General features: G+C 54.5%; 1 protein-coding gene across 1 annotated transcript in view; it reads right to left on the bottom strand.

The window, feature by feature from the left end:
• The window catches only part of LOC122559091 (serine/threonine-protein phosphatase 4 regulatory subunit 2), a 59,981-nt gene extending 46,943 nt beyond the window's left edge, over positions 1-13,038 (bottom strand). The window contains exons 1-2 of the mRNA XM_087994456.1: positions 12,929-13,038; positions 12,727-12,808 (exon numbers count right to left, since the gene is read on the bottom strand). Of these exons, the coding sequence (XP_087850582.1) occupies positions 12,727-12,808; positions 12,929-12,962 (116 nt within the window). The 5' untranslated portion in view covers positions 12,963-13,038. The remainder of the gene's footprint in view (positions 1-12,726; positions 12,809-12,928) is intronic.
• Positions 13,039-20,763: the final 7,725 nt, after the last annotated feature.

Below are 20,763 nucleotides of genomic sequence, written 5' to 3'. Positions count from 1 at the left end.
CATTTTCAGATGTTTCGTCACCATTATAGGTAACATCTTCAGTGAGCCTCCAGATGAAACACTGGTGGTGTCGCTTGCTTTCTATTTGTATGTTTGGGAAACCCAAACACAAATAGAAAGCAGCGACACCACCAGAGCTTCATCTGGAGGCTCACTGAAGATATTACCTAGTATGGTGACGAAACATTTGAAAACAAATCTTCTAGCTCAGCGAGCAAACCTACATCTAGAACCTCAACCTGAGCTACAAATCTTAAACTCGCTAACTTGTACTTCTTTTATAACGAGACAGTTGCATTCTTGTGCAACCCTGTATTATAGAAAAATCACACTTTAGAATCAGCGCTTAAAGTGATGGTGATGTAATCATGTTAGAGCCAGCACACATTTTAAAAGTTAGCCCTTTAGAAACAATGTCTCCAATTTGTCAATCACATTCCATCAATTCGCGTTAATGGAATACATGTTACAGCAGAACAACCTGTACATCATTTGAAATACATGTTAACCAAGCGAATATCAAATGCTTGAGTTTCAATCTGTAATCTTCAGATGTATTAGGTCAACATGTTACTATTTGAAACAAGATAACCACCAATAAGTTAAAAGCAAGCAATTAAAACTAGTCTTGTTCTACAGAGTTGGGATTTGTATTAAATCCAAAGTAAATCTAACAAAATCTTTTTACAGGAAGCTCAAAAACATTCCAAGTGTTACTAAGTTGGACTCAGTCACAAATACAAACCACCTTTTAAATTCATAAAATCAGAGAATCCATAGCGTGGAAACAGGTGGAATGCCACAGAAGTCAGTGGAACCTTAACTGTTTACAATTCATACAAATGACTTAGATGAAGGAACAGAAAGTCTGGGTGCCAAATTTGCTGACAATAACTGGATAGAAAACTAATTTATGAAGTGAACAATTAGGAGGCTACAAGGAGTATAGATCGGTTAAGTGAGTGGACAAGGTGTAACAACTGAAGTACATTACTTTCATCATTTACATAAATAATTTGGATGCGAGCATATAGTTAGCAAGTTTGCAGATGACACCAAAATTAGAGGTGTAGTGGACAGCGAAGATTACCTCAGATTACAATGGGATCTTGATCAGATGGGCCAATGGATGTGGCAGATGGAGTTTAATTTAGCTAAATGTGAGGTGCTGCATTTTGGGAAAGCAAACCTTAGCAAGACTTATACACTTAATAGTAAGGTCCTAGGGAGTGTTGTTGAACAAAGAGACCTTGGAGTGCAGGTTCATAGCTCCTTGAAAGTGGAGTCGCAGGTAGATAGGATAATGAAGAAGGCATTTGGTATGCTTTCCTTTATTGGTCAGAGTATTGAGTACAGGGGTTAGGAGGTCACGGTGGCCTAACTAATGTACAGGACATTAGTTAGGCCACCGTTGGAATATTGCAATTCTGGTCTCCTTCCTATCGGACAGATGCTGTGAAACTTGAAAGGGTTCAGAAAAGATTTATAAGGATGTTGCCAGGATTGGAGGGTTCGAGTGATAGGGAGAGGTTAAATAGGCTGAGGCTGTTTTCCCTGGAGCGTCGGAGGCTGAGGATTGACCTTAGAGGTTTATAAAATCATGAGGGGTATTGATAGGATAAATAGACAAAGTCTTTTCCCTGGGTGAGGGAGTCCAGAACTAGAGGGCATAGGTTTAGGGTGAGAGGGGTAAGATATAAAAGAGACCTAAGGGGCAACGTTTTCACTCAACGGATGGTATGAGTGTGGAATGAGCTGCCAGAGGAAGTGGTGGAAGCTGGTACAATTGCAATATTCAAAAGGCACCCGGATGGGTATATGAATAGAAAGGGTTTGGAAGGATATGGGCAAGGTGCTGACATGTGGGACTAGATTGGGTTGGGATATCTGGTCAGCATGGATGATTGGACTGAAGGGTCTGTTTCCGTCTTGTACATCTCTATGACTCTAACTGCAGACACAGCAAGAATAATTAGAAATGCTAACAGAATGTATCATTTAGCACAAGATGAACAGAATACAAAAGTAGGAAGGTTATGCAGTTATACAAAGCATTGGTGAGACTGTGTTCGGAGTTCTGTGCACAGTATTGCTCACCTTATTTAAGGAGGATGCAGTTCAGAAAATATCGGGTCGACTAATATCGGGAAAGAAAATAACTCTGGAAACCTGGTGGTTGTTTTATGATAAAGGTGGGATACACTAAGCTCATATACACTGGAGTTTAAAAGTACAAGAAGCGACTTGATTGAAACAAATTCTCAAAGGTCTTAACACTGGAGACATGAAGGCTTCCTTCCTCACGTGAAGAAGACATGATCGTTCTTCTCATGGGAGAATCTAGAACTGACCTTCACTTGATAAATCAGGTCACCCCTTTAAAATAAAGATGAGGTGAAGCTTGTTTTCCTGAAAGAGCTGCTTTAATTGATAGCCACGCCTTCTTACAATAAGTTAGCAATTCCTGATGGCATTTATGAGGCTCAAAATGTTGTGAACTTAAAATTTTAAAAATTGACCACAAGAGCAGAAGACAATCAATTCATGAAGTCGGGTGTGGGGTGCTGGAAAAGCACAGCAGGTCACGCAGCATCCGAGGAGCAGGAGAATTGATGTTTCGAGCAAGAGCCTTTCAAAGTCTCCTCCCCCACTCAATGAAGTCATGGCCGATTTGGCCATCAACTCCACTTATCCGTCTGTTGGCTGTGCCACCCACAAACCTGGAAGATATTACATTTACATGCCTCATCAAAGCCATGGATGTATATTGTAAATAATTGTGGCCCTAGCCATGGTCCATGTGACACTCCATTCATCCTAGGTTGCCATTCTGAAACTGCCCACTCTATCCCCAATTTGCTTTTTATTGGTCAGCAAATCGTCTATCCATGCCAATATATCATCACCTCCAACACAATGGGCTCTCTTGTATCAAGCAGCCTTCTGTACATCAACTTTACATGATACATTTTAGATTTCCTGCAGAAACCTAAAGCTCAGTAAATCCATGAACAACATAAACTGAGGCTTGGACTCAGCCCGTATGAGGCATGCAATACTTTATTGTTCGTAGGGGAAACAAGAGCCTCTCGGTTTACTGCCAATCTATAAAGGTCAGAATTGAAAGCAAGCAAAGTTTTGACGGTATCCATTCGGAGAGTGTTTGAGTTGGTAACAATGAAGGAAGGGTATGAACTGTGATGCCACATGCAGCTGAACAGCACAGGGCCGGGGTTGTGTGTTGTTTCTTTTGGCGGGTTGAGAATCGGAGTGTTTCCGCAATGCGGCTCCGACTCCCTGGGTCCCGGCCGGCCCCTGTGGCAGGGAGGAGGAGGCTCCAGCCAAAGGGCCCCGAGGGTTTCCCCTGCTGCACCCACACAGCTCCCCCGCGGAACCCGGCCTGCACTTCACACGGGAGCAGGGGGCACACGCTCGGCCGCATTCTCTAACCGAGCTGCAGGACTGAGGCCTCGCCTCGCCTCGGGGAGGGGGGGTCTGTCTCCGTTCCTCGCCCGCAGGCACCAGCTCCGGCCATCCGCCAGCGCCTGAGCCTGAGCCGAGGCCCGGGATATTCCCGGCACAAAAACAAGTTACAGTCAAGGCCGGGCCGGAGGCCTCCTCAAACGGAGGGTCCAGTTTTACTCAAACTACCGCAGCTCCACCCGGGGATCCAATTTCAATCATTACAGTCATGGAACAAGTTTGTTTTACTGCTTCACCTCAAACTGATCAACTTTGGAGGGAGTCAGAAGCAGAAACAAAACAAAATCCCCATTGACTCCCACATCCGTTGGGATTGATAACCAACTGAAGACACTGAATTGTCAGTTTCTTAAAAACACAGATCGAGGGGATCGTGTCCAACAGCAACATTCAGAAAGGGGCGCCACTCAGTCTCCTGTTTACAATGAAAGTGTTTCAAAACATTGTCACCCACCAAGACCGAGCAGAATGTGCAACTAATCCAAACAGTGATCCAATTTACAACACCCACCTCCACGGTTCACATTGGAGGATAACTATCATTCCTACGGTGCAACAGTCTGAATGGGCTGAAGACCAAAACATTGACCAGGAATCAACTGATGCAAGTTACACCACTCCTGTCGAAGGTCTCTTATCCGAAAGTGGGGGTGTGGGGGGGGAAAAGAGAAAAGAGGGGTGGGGGAAGGGAGGAAAAGACGAGGGCAAAAGAGAAAAGGGAGCTGAGTGGCTGTGGTTGGTACGAGAAGGATGGCGAAGGGAACGGAGGGGGGGAAGGATGGCGAAGGGAACGGAGGGGGGGGAAGGATGGCGACGGGAGAAGAGGAGGGGTGAGGATGGCGGCTGGGGGGGGGGGGGTATGAGGATGGCGACCGGGGGGGGGGGGGGAGGGGGGGTGGATGAGGATGGCGACCGGGGGGTGGGGGTGGGTGGGGGGAGGGGGGGATGCTGCCCGGAGGGGGCAGGGTGAAGATGGGGAAGAGAGAGCAGGGAGTGAGGATGGCGAAGGGAGCGGGAGGGGTGAGGATGGCGGAGGTCGCAGGGGGATGAGGATGGCATAGGGAGCAGGAGGGGTGAGGATGGCGAACGGAGCCGGGGGGAGGATGAGGATGGCGAAGGGAGCCGGGGGGAGGATGAGGATGGGAACCGGGGGGGGGGGGGGTTGAGGATGGCGATTGGGGGGGGGGGGGGGGGGGGGGTGTGAGGATCGGGAAGAGAGCAGGGAGTGAGGATGGCGAAGGGAGCGGGAGAGGTGAGGATGGCGGAGGTTGCAGGGGGATGAGGATGGCATAGGGAGCAGGAGGGGTGAGGATGGCGAACGGAGCTGGGGGGAGGATAAGGATGGCGAAGGGAGCCGGGGGGAGGATGAGGATGGGAACCGGGGGGGGGGGGGGGGGTTGAGGATGGCGATTGGGGGGGGGGGGGGGGTGTGAGGATCGGGAAGAGAGCAGGGAGTGAGGATGGCGAAGGGAGCGGGAGAGGTGAGGATGGCGGAGGTTGCAGGGGGATGAGGATGGCATAGGGAGCAGGAGGGGTGAGGATGGCGAACGGAGCTGGGGGGAGGATAAGGATGGCGAAGGGAGCCGGGGGGAGGATGAGGATGGGAACCGGACGGGGGGGGTTGAGGATGGCGATGGGGGGGTGGGGGGGTGTGAGGATGGGGAAGAGAGCAGGGAGTGAGGATGGCGAAGGGAGCCGGGGGGGATGAGGATGGCGAAGGGAGCCGGGGGGGATGAGGATGGCGAAGGGAGTCGGGGGGGATGAGGATGGCGAAGGGAGTCGGGGGGGATGAGGATGGCGAAGGGAGTCGGGGGGGATGAGGATGGCGAAGGGAGTCGGGGGGGATGAGGATGGCGAAGGGAGTCGGGGGGGATGAGGATGGCGAAGGGAGTCGGGGGGGATGAGGATGGCGAAGGGAGTCGGGGGGGATGAGGATGGCGAAGGGAGTCGGGGGGGATGAGGATGGCGAAGGGAGTCGGGGGGGATGAGGATGGCGAAGGGAGTCGGGGGGGATGAGGATGGCGAAGGGAGTCGGGGGGGATGAGGATGGCGAAGGGAGTCGGGGGGGATGAGGATGGCGAAGGGAGTCGGGGGGGATGAGGATGGCGAAGGGAGTCGGGGGGGATGAGGATGGCGAAGGGAGTCGGGGGGGATGAGGATGGCGAAGGGAGTCGGGGGGGATGAGGATGGCGAAGGGAGTCGGGGGGGATGAGGATGGCGAAGGGAGTCGGGGGGGATGAGGATGGCGAAGGGAGTCGGGGGGGATGAGGATGGCGAAGGGAGTCGGGGGGGATGAGGATGGCGAAGGGAGTCGGGGGGGATGAGGATGGCGAAGGGAGTCGGGGGGGATGAGGATGGCGAAGGGAGTCGGGGGGGATGAGGATGGCGAAGGGAGTCGGGGGGGATGAGGATGGCGAAGGGAGTCGGGGGGGATGAGGATGGCGAAGGGAGTCGGGGGGGGGGGGTGAGGATGGCGAAGGGAGCTGGGGGGAGGATGAGGATGGCGAAGGAAGCCGGGGGGAGGATGAGGATGGGAACCGGACGGGGGGGGTTGAGGATGGCGATGGGGGGGTGGGGGGGGTGTGAGGATGGGGAAGAGAGCAGGGAGTGAGGATGGCGAAGGGAGTCGGGGGGGATGAGGATGGCGAAGGGAGTCGGGGGGGATGAGGATGGCGAAGGGAGTCGGGGGGGATGAGGATGGCGAAGGGAGTCGGGGGGGGGGGGGGGGGGGGGGGGGTGAGGATGGCGAAGGGAGCCGGGGGGGATGAGGATGGCGAAGGGAGTCGGGGGGGATGAGGATGGCGAAGGGAGTCGGGGGGGGGGGGGGGGGGTGAGGATGGCGAAGGGAGCCGGGGGGGATGAGGATGGCGAAGGGAGTCGGGGGGGATGAGGATGGCGAAGGGAGTCGGGGGGGATGAGGATGGCGAAGGGAGTCGGGGGGGATGAGGATGGCGAAGGGAGTCGGGGGGGGGGGGGGGGGTGAGGATGGCGAAGGGAGCCGGGGGGGATGAGGATGGCGAAGGGAGTCGGGGGGGATGAGGATGGCGAAGGGAGTCGGGGAGGGGATGAGGATGGCGAAGGGAGCCGGGGGAGGATGAGGATGGCGAAGGGAGCCGGGGGAGGATGAGGATGGCGAAGGGAGTCGGGGGGGATTAGGATGGCGAAGGGAGTCGGGGAGGGGGGGGGGCTGAGGATGGCGAAGGGAGCCGGGGGGGGGGATGAGGATGGTGAAGGGAGCCGGGGGGAGGATGAGGATGGCGAAGGGAGCCGGGGGGAGGATGAGGATGGGAACCGGACGGGGGGGGTTGAGGATGGCGATGGGGGGGTGTGAGGATGGGGAAGAGAGCAGGGAGTGAGGATGGCGAAGGGAGTCGGGGGGGATGAGGATGGCGAAGGGAGTCGGGGGGGATGAGGATGGCGAAGGGAGTCGGGGGGGGGGGGGGGGGGGGTGAGGATGGCGAAGGGAGCCGGGGGGGATGAGGATGGCGAAGGGAGTCGGGGGGGATGAGGATGGCGAAGGGAGTCGGAGAGGGGATGAGGATGGCGAAGGGAGCCAGGGGGGGATGAGGATGGCGAAGGGAGTCGGGGGGGGGGGGGGGGGGGTGAGGATGGCGAAGGGAGTCGGGGGGGGGGGGGGGTGAGGATGGCGAAGGGAGCCGCGGGGGGGGGGGGGGGGGATGAGGATGGCGAAGGGAGCCGGGGGGGGGGATGAGGATGGCGAAGGGAGCCGGGGGGGGTGATGAGGATGGCGAAGGGAGCCGGGGGGGTGATGAGGATGGCGAAGGGAGCCGGGGGGGGAATGAGGATGGCAAAGGGAGCCGGGGGGGGAATGAGGATGGCAAAGGGAGCCGGGGGGGGAATGAGGATGGCGAAGGGAGCCGGGGGGGGAATGAGGATGGCGAAGGGAGCCGGGGGGGGAATGAGGATGGCGAAGGGAGCCGGGGGGGGAATGAGGATGGCGAAGGGAGCCGGGGGGGGAATGAGGATGGCGAAGGGAGCCGGGGGGGGGAATGAGGATGGCGAAGGGAGCCGGGGGGGGAATGAGGATGGCGAAGGGAGCCGGGGGGGGGGGATGAGGATGGCGAAGGGAGCCGGGGGGGGGGGGGGGGGATGAGGATGGCGAAGGGAGCCGGGGGGGGGGGGGGATGAGGATGGCGAAGGGAGCCGGGGGGGGGATGAGGATGGCGAAGGGAGCCGGGGGGGGATGAGGATGGCGAAGGGAGCAGGGGGCGGGAATAAGGATGGCGAAGGGAGCAGGGATGAGGATAGCGAAGAGAGCCGGGGGACATGCTCGCAGAAGGGAGAATATGTTCAATGGGATGTGTGGGGAGGGGATGGGCAGATGAAACATTAGGTGGTGGGAGAGGGAAGAGGGGGCACGGAGGGGGGGATGGGGATCCGGGGGGGGGGGGGGGGGGGGGGGGGGGAGGGGGGAGAGAGAGAGGAGGAACGGGGAGGGGGGGGGGGGGGAAGAGGAGGAACCGGGGGGGGGGGGGGGGGAGAGGAGGAACGGGGGGGGGGGGGAGAGGAGGAACGGGGGGGGAGGGGGGAGAAGAGGAGGAACGGGGGGGGGGGGGGAGAGAGATGAGGAACGGGGAGAGGAGGAACGGGGGGGTGAGAGGAGGAAAGGGGGGGGAGAGGAGGAACGGGGGGGGGGGAAGAGAGATGAGGAACGGGGTGGGGGGGGGGGAGAGAGAGAGCTGAGGAACGGGGGGGAGGGAGAGAGATAAGGAACGGGGGGGGGGGAGAGAGATGGGGAACGAGGGGGGGAGATGGGAGGGGGGGGGGGAGAGATGGGGAACGGGGGGGGGGGGGGGAGAGAGATGGGGAACGGGGGGGGGTGGGGGGGGGGGGGTGGGTGGGGAACGGGGGGGAGAGGTGGGGAACGGGGGGGGGGGGGAGAGGTGGGGAACGGGGGTGGGAGAGGTGGGGAAACGGGGGTGGGAGAGGTGGGGAACGGGGGGGAGGGGTGGGGAAACGGGGGTGGGAGAAGAGGTGGGGAACGGGGGGGGGGGGAAGAGGTGGGGAACGGGGGGGGGGGGAAGAGGTGGGGAACGGGGGGGGGGGGGAAGAGGTGGGGAACGGGGGGGGGGGGAAGAGGTGGGGAACGGGGGGGAGGGGTGGGGAACGGGGGGGAGGGGTGGGGAACGGGGGGGAGGGGTGGGGAACGGGGGGGAGGGGTGGGGAACGGGGGGGAGGGGTGGGGAACGGGGGGGAGGGGTGGGGAACGGGGGGGAGGGGTGGGGAACGGGGGGGAGGGGTGGGGAACGGGGGGGAGGGGTGGGGAACGGGGGGGAGGGGTGGGGAACGGGGGGGAGGGGTGGGGAACGGGGGGGAGGGGTGGGGAACGGGGGGGAGAGGTGGGGAACGGGGGGGAGAGGTGGGGAACGGGGGGGAGAGGTGGGGAACGGGGGGGAGAGGTGGGGAACGGGGGGGAGAGGTGGGGAACGGGGGGGAGAGGTGGGGAACGGGGGGGAGAGGTGGGGAACGGGGGGGAGAGGTGGGGAACGGGGGGGAGAGGTGGGGAACGGGGGGGAGAGGTGGGGAACGGGGGGGAGAGGTGGGGAACGGGGGGGAGAGGTGGGGAACGGGGGGGAGAGGTGGGGAACGGGGGGGGAGAGGTGGGGAACGGGGGGGAGAGGTGGGGAACGGGGGGGAGAGGTGGGGAACGGGGGGGAGAGGTGGGGAACGGGGGGGAGAGGTGGGGAACGGGGGGGGAGAGGTGGGGAACGGGGGGGAGAGGTGGGGAACGGGGGGGAGAGGTGGGGAACGGGGGGGAGAGGTGGGGAACGGGGGGGAGAGGTGGGGAACGGGGGGGAGAGGTGGGGAACGGGGGGGAGAGGTGGGGAACGGGGGGGAGAGGTGGGGAACGGGGGGGAGAGGTGGGGAACGGGGGGGAGAGGTGGGGAACGGGGGGGAGAGGTGGGGAACGGGGGGGAGAGGTGGGGAACGGGGGGGGAGAGGTGGGGAACGGGGGGGGAGAGGTGGGGAACGGGGGGGAGAGGTGGGGAACGGGGGGGAGAGGTGGGGAACGGGGGGGAGAGGTGGGGAACGGGGGGGAGAGGTGGGGAACGGGGGGGAGAGGTGGGGAACGGGGGGGAGAGGTGGGGAACGGGGGGGAGAGGTGGGGAACGGGGGGGAGAGGTGGGGAACGGGGGGGAGAGGTGGGGAACGGGGGGGAGAGGTGGGGAACGGGGGGGAGAGGTGGGGAACGGGGGGGAGAGGTGGGGAACGGGGGGGAGAGGTGGGGAACGGGGGGGAGAGGTGGGGAACGGGGGGGAGAGGTGGGGAACGGGGGGGAGAGGTGGGGAACGGGGGGGAGAGGTGGGGAACGGGGGGGAGAGGTGGGGAACGGGGGGGAGAGGTGGGGAACGGGGGGGAGAGGTGGGGAACGGGGGGGAGAGGTGGGGAACGGGGGGGAGAGGTGGGGAACGGGGGGGAGAGGTGGGGAACGGGGGGGAGAGGTGGGGAACGGGGGGGAGAGGTGGGGAACGGGGGGGAGAGGTGGGGAACGGGGGGGAGAGGTGGGGAACGGGGGGGAGAGGTGGGGAACGGGGGGGAGAGGTGGGGAACGGGGGGGAGAGGTGGGGAACGGGGGGGAGAGGTGGGGAACGGGGGGGAGAGGTGGGGAACGGGGGGGAGAGGTGGGGAACGGGGGGGAGAGGTGGGGAACGGGGGGGAGAGGTGGGGAACGGGGGGGAGAGGTGGGGAACGGGGGGGAGAGGTGGGGAACGGGGGGGAGAGGTGGGGAACGGGGGGGAGAGGTGGGGAACGGGGGGGAGAGGTGGGGAACGGGGGGGAGAGGTGGGGAACGGGGGGGAGAGGTGGGGAACGGGGGGGAGAGGTGGGGAACGGGGGGGAGAGGTGGGGAACGGGGGGGAGAGGTGGGGAACGGGGGGGAGAGGTGGGGAACGGGGGGGAGAGGTGGGGAACGGGGGGGAGAGGTGGGGAACGGGGGGGAGAGGTGGGGAACGGGGGGGAGAGGTGGGGAACGGGGGGGGAGAGGTGGGGAACGGGGGGGGAGAGGTGGGGAACGGGGGGGGAGAGGTGGGGAACGGGGGGGGAGAGGTGGGGAACGGGGGGGGAGAGGTGGGGAACGGGGGGGGAGAGGTGGGGAACGGGGGGGAGAGGTGGGGAACGGGGGGGAGAGGTGGGGAACGGGGGGGGGAGGTGGGGAACGGGGGGGAGAGGTGGGGAACGGGGGGGAGAGGTGGGGAACGGGAGGGAGAGGTGGGGAACGGGAGGGAGAGGTGGGGAACGGGGGGGAGAGGTGGGGAACGGGGGGGAGAGGTGGGGAAAGGTGGGGAACGGGGGGGAGAGGTGGGGAACGGGGGGGAGAGGTGGGGAACGGGGGGGAGAGGTGGGGAACGGGGGGGAGAGGTGGGGAAAGGTGGGGAACGGGGGGGAGAGGTGGGGAACGGGGGGGAGAGGTGGGGAACGGGGGGGAGAGGTGGGGAACGGGGGGGAGAGGTGGGGAACGGGGGGGAGAGATGGTGAAGGGGGGGAACGGGGGGGAGAGGTGGGGAACGGGGGGGAGAGGTGGGGAACGGGGGGGAGAGGTGGGGAACGGGGGGGAGAGATGGTGAAGGGGGGGAACGGGGGGGAGAGGTGGGGAACGGGGGGGAGAGGTGGGGAAAGGTGGGGAACGGGAGGGAGAGGTGGGGAACGGGAGGGAGAGGTGGGGAACGGGGGGGAGAGGTGGGGAACGGGGGGGAACGGGGGGGAGAGGTGGGGAACGGGGGGGAGAGGTGGGGAACGGGGGGGAGAGGTGGGGAACGGGGGGGAGAGGTGGGGAAAGGTGGGGAACGGGGGGGAGAGGTGGGGAACGGGGGGGAGAGGTGGGGAACGGGGGGGAGAGGTGGGGAACGGGGGGGAGAGGTGGGGAACGGGGGGGAGAGATGGTGAAGGGGGGGAGAGATGGTGAAGGGGGGAGAGATGGTGAAGGGGGGGAGAGATGGTGAAGGGGGGGAGAGATGGTGAAGCGGGGAGAGATGGTGAAGCAGGGGGAGAGATGGGGAAGGGGGGAGAGATGGTGAAGCGGGGGGAGAGATGGGGAAGGGGGAAGAGATGGTGAAGCGGGGGGGGAGAGATGGTGAAGGGGGGAGAGATGGTGAAGGGGGGAGAGATGGTGAAGGGGGGAGAGATGGTGAAGGGGGGAGAGATGGTGAAGGGGGGAGAGATGGTGAAGGGGGGAGAGATGGTGAAGGGGGGAGAGATGGTGAAGGGGGGAGAGATGGTGAAGGGGGGAGAGATGGTGAAGGGGGGGAGAGATGGTGAAGGGGGGGAGAGATGGTGAAGGGGGGGAGAGATGGTGAAGGGGGGGAGAGATGGTGAAGGGGGGGAGAGATGGTGAAGGGGGGGAGAGATGGTGAAGGGGGGGAGAGATGGTGAAGGGGGGGAGAGATGGTGAAGGGGGGAGAGATGGTGAAGGGGGGGAGAGATGGTGAAGGGGGGAGAGATGGTGAAGGGGGGGAGAGATGGTGAAGGGGGGGAGAGATGGTGAAGGGGGGAGAGATGGTGAAGCGGGGGGAGAGATGGTGAAGCGGGGGGAGAGATGGTGAAGGGGGGAGAGATGGTGAAGCGGGGGAGAGATGGTGAAGGGGGGGGGAGAGATGGTGAAGGGGGGGAGAGATGGTGAAGCGGGGGGAGAGATGGTGAAGGGGTGGAGAGATGGTGAAGGGGGGGGGAGAGATGGTGAAGGGGGGGGAGAGATGGTGAAGGGGTGGAGAGATGGTGAAGGGGGGGAGAGATGGTGAAGGGGGGGAGAGATGGTGAAGCGGGGGGAGAGATGGTGAAGCGGGGGGAGAGATGGTGAAGGGGTGGAGAGATGGTGAAGGGGTGGAGAGATGGTGAAGGGGGGAGAGATGGTGAAGGGGGGAGAGATGGTGAAGGGGGGAGAGATGGTGAAGGGGGGGGAGAGATGGTGAAGCGGGGGGAGAGATGGTGAAGGGGTGGAGAGATGGTGAAGGGGTGGAGAGATGGTGAAGGGGTGGAGAGATGGTGAAGGGGGGAGAGATGGTGAAGGGGGGGGAGAGATGGTGAAGGGGGGGGGGAAGAGAGAGGGGGAACGGGGGGATGATGAAGGAGACGGGGAATGGCGGGTACAGGATGCGGGCGGTGTGTGGGAGGGTTGAGAATAGACTTGAGTTCCCTGATTTTCCTCCCCCTTCCCCCAGGCCTCAGCGCCCTGTATGTCCCGGGGCCTCAAGGCCCCCTCTCTCTCTCTCTCTGGGTTTCACTCACAGGGTTTCTCCCGTCTTAGCGACATGACAAAGGAACTGGTCCAGCAGCGACGATACTTCCTTCTTGGATTTCTTCTCGAAATCTGGCGGTGGGGAAGACAACACAGACACGGCACAGGTTAATCACAGCGGAGGCCACAGGGACTCCCAGCCCCCGGTGAGACACCAACCCGCGACAAATATGTTGGTTCGCCGCCACTGACCTGCCAGAGCTTCCAGGAGGCTTTCGGGCTCCATCTTGGAGGTGCAACTAAAACCAATTCCCCGTTCCCACCCTCCCCCCCCCAACCCCGGTGCCAGTCAGCGGGAACCAGAGTACCGCCGAATAAAGTTTCCCCCCACCCCCCCCCCTCAGCACTCAGCGGCCCCGGCACTGGGTGAAACACACAACATGGCGCCGCCCGCTGACGTCACCCCACCGCACCGCGCGATGGCGTCATCCACCGACACCTGACGTGGTGGCGTCACCCCGTCCGCCTTCCCCCAAAGCGGAGGAGGTGCTGCGCATGCGCGCGTCCGCCAGGTGACGTTCAGGAGCACGTGCCTGTCCCCAGTAGACGAGCAGAGGGATCGAACAACGCTGCAGTTTTTTGATGAGAGTGGTGCTAGAAAAGCACAGCAGGTCAGGATGCCGCCTGACTTGCAGTGCTTTTCCAGCACCACTCTAATCTAAACTCTGGTTTCCAGCATCTGCAGTCCTCACTCTTGCTTGGAAGAACACAGCAGTCTAGAATAGAGTGGTGCTGGAAAAGCACAGTAGGTCAGGCAGCATCCCTGATGAAGGGCTTTTGTCTGCAACGTCGATTTTCCTGCTCCTCAGATGCTGCCTGACCTGCTGTGCTTTTCCAGCACCACTCTAATCTTGACTCTGACTTCCAGCATCTGCAGTCCTCACTTTTGCCTGGAAGAACATAGCAAGCCAGACAGCATCAGGAGGTGTAGAAGTCGACGTTTCAGTGTACCCCTTCTTCAGGACTGGTGTTGGGTGTAAGGGGAGCTGCAGATAAAGGGGGAGGCGGGAGCACGGGTGGTGAAATGGGGATAGGTGACGATCGGTTTTTTTGCATTTCCAGAATCTGCAGTTCTTTGTATTATAGGAATTATGCAGATACACTTGCTTAGTATAGCATCAACTCAGCACAGAAGTTTTGAAATATTTTTCTTACTTCATCCAGGGTGGAAAGACTTTGGGAAGTTGCTCATACCAAGCTAGTTTTGGCACAGCAGCATGTAGATTCCAGCAGCCTTTCGCCAACCCACATCTATTCATGTGTAGAACTGGTCGATCTAATTAAGGTTCAGACAAGAAAGAAACATTCAATTCAATGAATTAAACTTTGCAGTTGTCATTTTCATGAGTGTTTGATTTTAAAGTAATTCTTAATCAGTTTCGGCGGCAATGGCCCAGTGATATTATCAAAAGACTATTAATCCAGATACCCAGGTAATGTTCTTGCAGATGGTGGAATTTGAATTCATTGAAAATCTGGGATTAAGAGTCTAATGATGACTATGAAACCATTGTTGATTGTCAGGAAAAATCCATCTAATTTACTAATGTCTTTCAAGGAAGGAAATCTGCCACCCTTATCTAGTCTGGCCAGATGTGATGCCAAATCCAATGTAGTTAACTCTCATCTGCCTTCTGGGCAACTAGGATGGGCAATAAATATTGGTCTGGCCAATGATGTCCATGTCCTGTGAAGAAATAAAATAAAAAGTTGCCTCTGATCCCAGTACCTTTTGTCTGTGTTGTAATAATTGTGGTTCTGCTCCAGCCATGATTTTGCAGTTACACTTCTCCAATGTAGAATGAATCAGAGAATGATTTTGGACTGTGACTTTCGAATGTACTAAGTCTCTGATACGCCAGAAAAATTGGTTTATGCAAAATGAGCAAAAATACGTTTTGCTTATCTCAAAATTTACATCAAAGCCATATTAATTTTTACCAATATTGATACTACACTGACGCTTTAACATACTTCAAACTCATACAAACCCATAATTATCTTTATAATTATCCTTACAAAAATGAGCATGTATGTTTGCACAGTTAAACAACAACTATTTATATAGAGCCTTTAATTTAGTAAAATCTCCCAGGACACTTCACAGGAGCAATGTAAGACAAAATATAGCATCAAAAAAAAAGTTAATTTCCGAAAATCATTGTGTAAATGAGTCATTTAGAATAAACTTTGAAAGGCAGAGAGGCTTAGTAAAGAAATTCCAGGGTTTTCTGGAGCTGAGCCAGCTGAAGCCATGGCCACCAATGATGAAGCAATAAAAATCAAGGGAACAGAGTGGGTTGAGTGCAGAAACCCAAGGCCTGTCAGAGCACATTAGATAACAGAGGCAAAAAGAGTTAAGATCCTGGAGGGATTTGAATACAAGGATGAGAATTTTAAACTTGAAGCATCATTTAATCAGGAGTCGGTGATGACCAGCAAGAAAAAAGATGATAGAGGAATGGCATTTGGAGTAGGTTAGGATACTTGAAGCAGAGTTTTGGATGAGCTGAAAGGGAGGTTGGGGAGCAGTAAATTAAAAGAGTCATGTCCACAGGTGAAAAAAGAGGCAAGAACGTGGGTTTCAGCAGCAGGTAGTCTGAGACAGGTGAATTAAGTCGTCACCAAAATACATAGAGTAACTGACCTTCTGTCTGAAGTCAATGTCACTAACCATGAAATGGAGATAGATGAGACGAGGAAAATAATGGTTAATATTGAGGCATTCCGCAGGTAATTGTGTCAGAAAATAAACATCTCAGAGAGTATAGTTTAGAACTAGTCAGCTGAAAGAGGCTCAATTCACTGACAACGATTGCAACATCAACCTGCATTTATGTCATCCCTTTAAAGTCGTAAAACACCACACTACATAATGTAAAACCTGCGCCCATACCTCCCCCCTCACCTCCGTCCAGGGCCCCAAAGGATCCTTCCACATCCAACAGAGATTTTTCTGCATGTTCACTCACCTCATCTACTGTGTTCTTTGCTCTTGATGTGGTCTCCTCTACATCGGGGAGACAGGATGTCAACTTGCAGAACTTTTCAGTGATCATCTCTGGGCACATGCACCAAACAATCCCACCATCCTGTGGCCAACCACTTCAACTCCCCCTCCCACGCCACCAAGGACATGCAAGTCCTGGGCATCCTCCACCGCCAAATCTTAGCCACTTGATGCCTGGAGGAAGGACACCTCATCTTCCACCTTAGGACCCTTCAACCACACGGCATCAACATCAACTTTACTAGTTTCCTCATCTCCCTTCCCCCTACTTCATCACAGATCTAACCCTCCAACTTGGCACCGCCCTTTAGAACTGTCCTACCTGTCCACCTTCCTTCCCACCTAACCGCTCCACCTTCCCCTCTGACCTACCACCATCACCCCTCCACTGACTATCACCTTACCAGCTACCTCACCCCCACCCCATCTCCACCCACCTATTTATCTTGCAGCTCCCCCCCCTCACCCCTAACCACCATCTTGATGAAGGGTTTAATGCCTGAAACATTGATTCTTCTGCTCCTCACATGCTGCCTGACTTGCTGTGCTTTTCCAGCGCCACACTTTTCGACTACACTGCATTGCTCTAGTCTCCTTATTTAAGGGAGAATATGATTAAGTTGGAAGCAATTCAGAGAAGGTTCACTCACCTGATTCAGGATGAAAAAGTTATCTATTAGAGACGGTTTCAACAATTTCTATTCAAATATAATTTCTGTATCATTGGAATTCAGACAATGAGTGGTGATCTTCTTGAAACAATTCAGATCTTGAGGGGACTTATCAGAGTGAAAGCTGAAATAGTGCATCTCCTTCTGGGAATAACAAGAACTAGAGATGCATTTTAAAAATAAGGGGTCTCCCATTTCTGTCAGGGATTGGGAGAATCTCTTTCTCCCAGAGGATGGTTTGTCTCAGGAATTCTCTACCCAAATGCAATGGGGGCAGGATCATTAAATAATTCTGTTGCTGAATTGTACAGATTCTTGACTGACAAAGGAATCCAAGAGTCTCGGGCTAGTGAGGAGAGTAGACGCTAGAATCAGATCAGCCAAGATCTTATCAAATTGCAGAGCAGGTTTGATGGGCTGAACAGCCTACTCCTGCTCCTAATTCATAGGTTTGTACTTTTAACAGCATTACAATTAAAACTGTCATCTGGGCTATTTAAGGAGATATTAGGACTGGTGATCTAAGGCTTGATCATGGAGGGAACCTTTAAGGAACATCTTAAAAATGGAAAAAGAGGTAGACAAAGAGAATTAACTAGGGAATTTCAGAGTTTAAGGCTAAGCAGCGGAACACACAGTGCAACAAAGATGAAACAATTAAAATCAGGTATGTAATTGGAGAAGCACAGATTTCTTGGGGGATTCCAGTGCTGGAGATGGTTATAGCAAATGGTTTTAGTGAGAATTTTAAAATTGAGATGTCACTGAACAAGGTGACGGATGAACTGGAACTGGTGCATCCCTGCAAATGGAAAAGAAACCCTTCGACACTCCATCCTTTTCTGCCACTCTCCCCACCGATCCCCTGAACCCCCAGGTACCTCCCCTGCAATGGGAAAAGAACAGTCCTTCCAGGTGAGACAGAGGTTCACCTGCCTCTCATCAGGTGCTCCTGATGTGGTCTTCTCTACATCAGGGAGACCAAATGTAAACCTTGCCAAGCATCTCAGCCCAGAGGGCTCAACATTGAGGTCTTCAATTTCAATAGCCTTCTTTCCCTTCCCCCGACTCCCTTCCCAGCCCCTTCCCCTCCCTTCCACTCCTTCTAGCCACCTACCAGATTCATTCCTCCCATTGACCAATCAGGTCGTACCCTCTACCTGTCTTCACCTATTCCCATTTCACCATCCTGACAACCCCAGCCCCTTTATCTGCAGCTTCCTCTACACCCACCCCAAGTCCTGAAGAAAGGTTTCACCCGAAATGTTGACTTCTCCACCTCCTGATGAAGGGTTTATGCCCCAAAACGTCGATTCTCCTAGTCCTTGGATACTGCAATTTTTTTTTGTCTCTAAGTATGTTTATATTAAGGCAGCGGCTTCATAGAGTCATGTAGTCCAGAAGAGTCCCTTCAGCAAGTCTGTGCTACCTCATTCTTGAATGTGGAATAGTTTATTTATGTTGCAAGTTGAGAAACTAGAGAGGAAAGGTTGAAATAATTATTCTTATACCTATCTTCATAGCCCTATGGATGTAACTGTAGGATCAGTTGTTTATGGTGAAAGCTTTTGTGTCTTAGTGCGTCATTAATTTTAATTTAAAATGTTGCTGACTTATGTCTGTTACCTTGAGTCAATTTAAATAATGTATTGTCTAGTAAATTAATGCTTTCATTGTGAATGGTGGTTTTGTGTTGAATGGAGTGATGACTGGAGATTTTGATTAATTCTTCTAATTCTGTTTCTCTGTGAATCCAAATCCCCTATATGTCATCACATATACAGAGGGTATTGTTACTAAGTTATTGTATCATGTAATGAAGGAATTAGTGAAACCAAAAAAGGAGCCCCTGTAAACCAAAAATGTAGACCTTGAGAAATCTCAAGAAAACTACTCAAGAAAAGTATTCTTTGAGCCTTGTTGTTCAGTATGTTGGTGACACTCAATTGATGCTGTGAGTACATCACTTACTTCCCAGCCTATAAACTGCAACTATTTTTAGATTTCACTAGCCCACCAGGAATTCTACCTTTACTTCTGAACCTCAACTCTGGACTGTTCCTGTAGATTATTGGCACACTGCCTGTGACTAGTGTTCCAACTACACGGAGTTCCTAGCTACACTCATTGCTGTGTCTCTTTTAGATTAGATTAGATTACCTACAGTGTGGAAACAGGCCCTTTGGCCCAACAAGTCCACACCGACCCTCCGAAGAGCAACCCATCCAGACCCATTCCCCTACATTTACCCCTTAACCTAACACTATGGGCAATTTAGCATGGCCAATTCACCTAACCTGCACATTTTTGGTCTGTGGGAGGAAACCCACGCAGACATGGGGAGAATGTGCAAACTCCACACAGACAGTTGCCTGAGGCGGGAATTGAACCCGGGTCTCTGGTACTGTGAGGCACAGGTCTGAAATGCATTTCACAATCGACTGTAAATTCTGCCTTGTAGAATCATTCCACATATTTCTCTTCTGCAGAGTTCCCGAACGTTCAGCTCTTTCTGCCAGAACAGCATTCTTGTAGCTGGGTCTGAAGAATCTTTAGATTTCAATGGCTGCCAGTATTTTGTATGCTGCAGCTACTTGAAGTCCGCACTATTATCATCATGTTGTTGGATGATTCACCTGATAAATTTGCTAGCACCATTCGCATCCTGGTAGGGATCTACAGGGCACGCTTGGTTCATGTGAGAAAGGATATCCACCTGCTAGTATAAGAAAAAGAGGCCCTTATTGTAACTAAGATGTAATTTATTGCATGAAAAGTACTATTACATGTACAAGTTACACTGATATGTAACTGATATGATAGGCATTGATACAGAGATTTTGAGGGTAATCTCGATGTTAGGTTGTACTCCTTCGAGATACAACACCGTTCCACTTTCCAAATCTACGTGATGTCCATATTAAGTGATGCCTATTGCACTTGTCAAAATTGGCTCTTTAAGACCTTTACGTACAACAAGCTGGAAAGGGTCCAGAAGAAATTTACTAGGACGTTGCTGGGATTGAAGTGTTTTAGTTATAAGGAGAGACTGGATAAGCTGGGATTTTTTCCACTGAAGCATAGGAGCTTGAGGGATGACCTTATAGAGGTTTATAAAATCATGACGGACATAGATAAGGTAAATGGCAGGTTTCTTTTCCATAGATTGGTGGATTTCAACACTAGGGGGAATATTTTTAACCTGAGAGGAGAAAGACACGAGCGGCAATTCTTTTACATAGAGAGTGGATTGTTTGTGGAATGAACTTATTGAGAAAGTGGTCGATGCGGGTACAATATAACATTCAAAAGACATTTAGAGAAGTACATTAATGAGAAAAGTTTGGAGGGATATGAGCCAAATGCGGGCAAGTAGTACTAGTTTAGTTTGGGAATGTAGTCGGCATAGACTGATTGGATGAAGGGTCTGGTTCCAAATGACTATATGACTCTACCGCATTATAAATACTTTGGTAATGGAGAGGTTATAGGACCAACAGAGATTCAACTCAGGATCTATCAATTGCTTTATATTCTTTTCTTTAGTTCTTCGGGTAATTATTTAAGCTTTGAAAGGGCAGTTGTCACTTTACAACAGAACATCATTCATTTGATGCTGTGTGAAAAACGTATAAATCCTTGCACATGACATTTTAAGTGAATCTGCAATAACCACTGACAGTTATGAAATTTTTATTCTTTCAGTGAACATGGGCATTGTCACAAGCTCAGTACTTGTTGTCCATCCCTAATTGCCCTCAGGCTCAATAGGCCATTTCAGAGTGAAGTTAGGAGTCAAATGCATCATTGCAAACAGATCCATGTCTCAGATCAAAAGCTTCCAGAAAGAAGTAGTATCAAGTGCTCATCAAATAAGCATTCATCTTCCATTCTCACACTAAACAATTGGAGCTTAATAACAGGAATAGTTTTACTTTAATTTATTCAAATAACTTTAATCTAAAAGAACATTAAATAAGGCCAGACAACTATGCTATGCTCAGCTTTATGTCAATTAAATAGAATTAAAATTTTCACACAAAGTACATTGTGTTCTTCATCAAATACTGAGCTGCATTCTGTGACTACTGTTGGTGCCTTAATACCACTATTTTATTTCTTCTGATTCCTCAATGTGAGTTCTCATTGTGGATCTGGGAACGCCTCATGAGAAACCGATGGGAGAACCTTTGATCATGGGAGGGAGTGATCCTGCAGTAGGAGTCCAGAAAGGTATCAAAGTACAAATAGAGCCTATAATTTGACTAGATTATGCAATCAGAGAATACAGCACAATCTCGGAATACTAGTTGAAGTCAAAGTCCTTATGAACAGAATGCATTGGT

The sequence above is a fragment of the Chiloscyllium plagiosum genome, unplaced genomic scaffold (genome assembly GCF_037043375.1).
Source record: "Chiloscyllium plagiosum isolate Xiang-an unplaced genomic scaffold, Cpla_swu_hap1 HiC_scaffold_14, whole genome shotgun sequence".
In the NCBI taxonomy this organism is placed as follows: domain Eukaryota; kingdom Metazoa; phylum Chordata; class Chondrichthyes; order Orectolobiformes; family Hemiscylliidae; genus Chiloscyllium; species Chiloscyllium plagiosum.
This window is presented reverse-complemented; position numbering and strand designations above follow the sequence as displayed.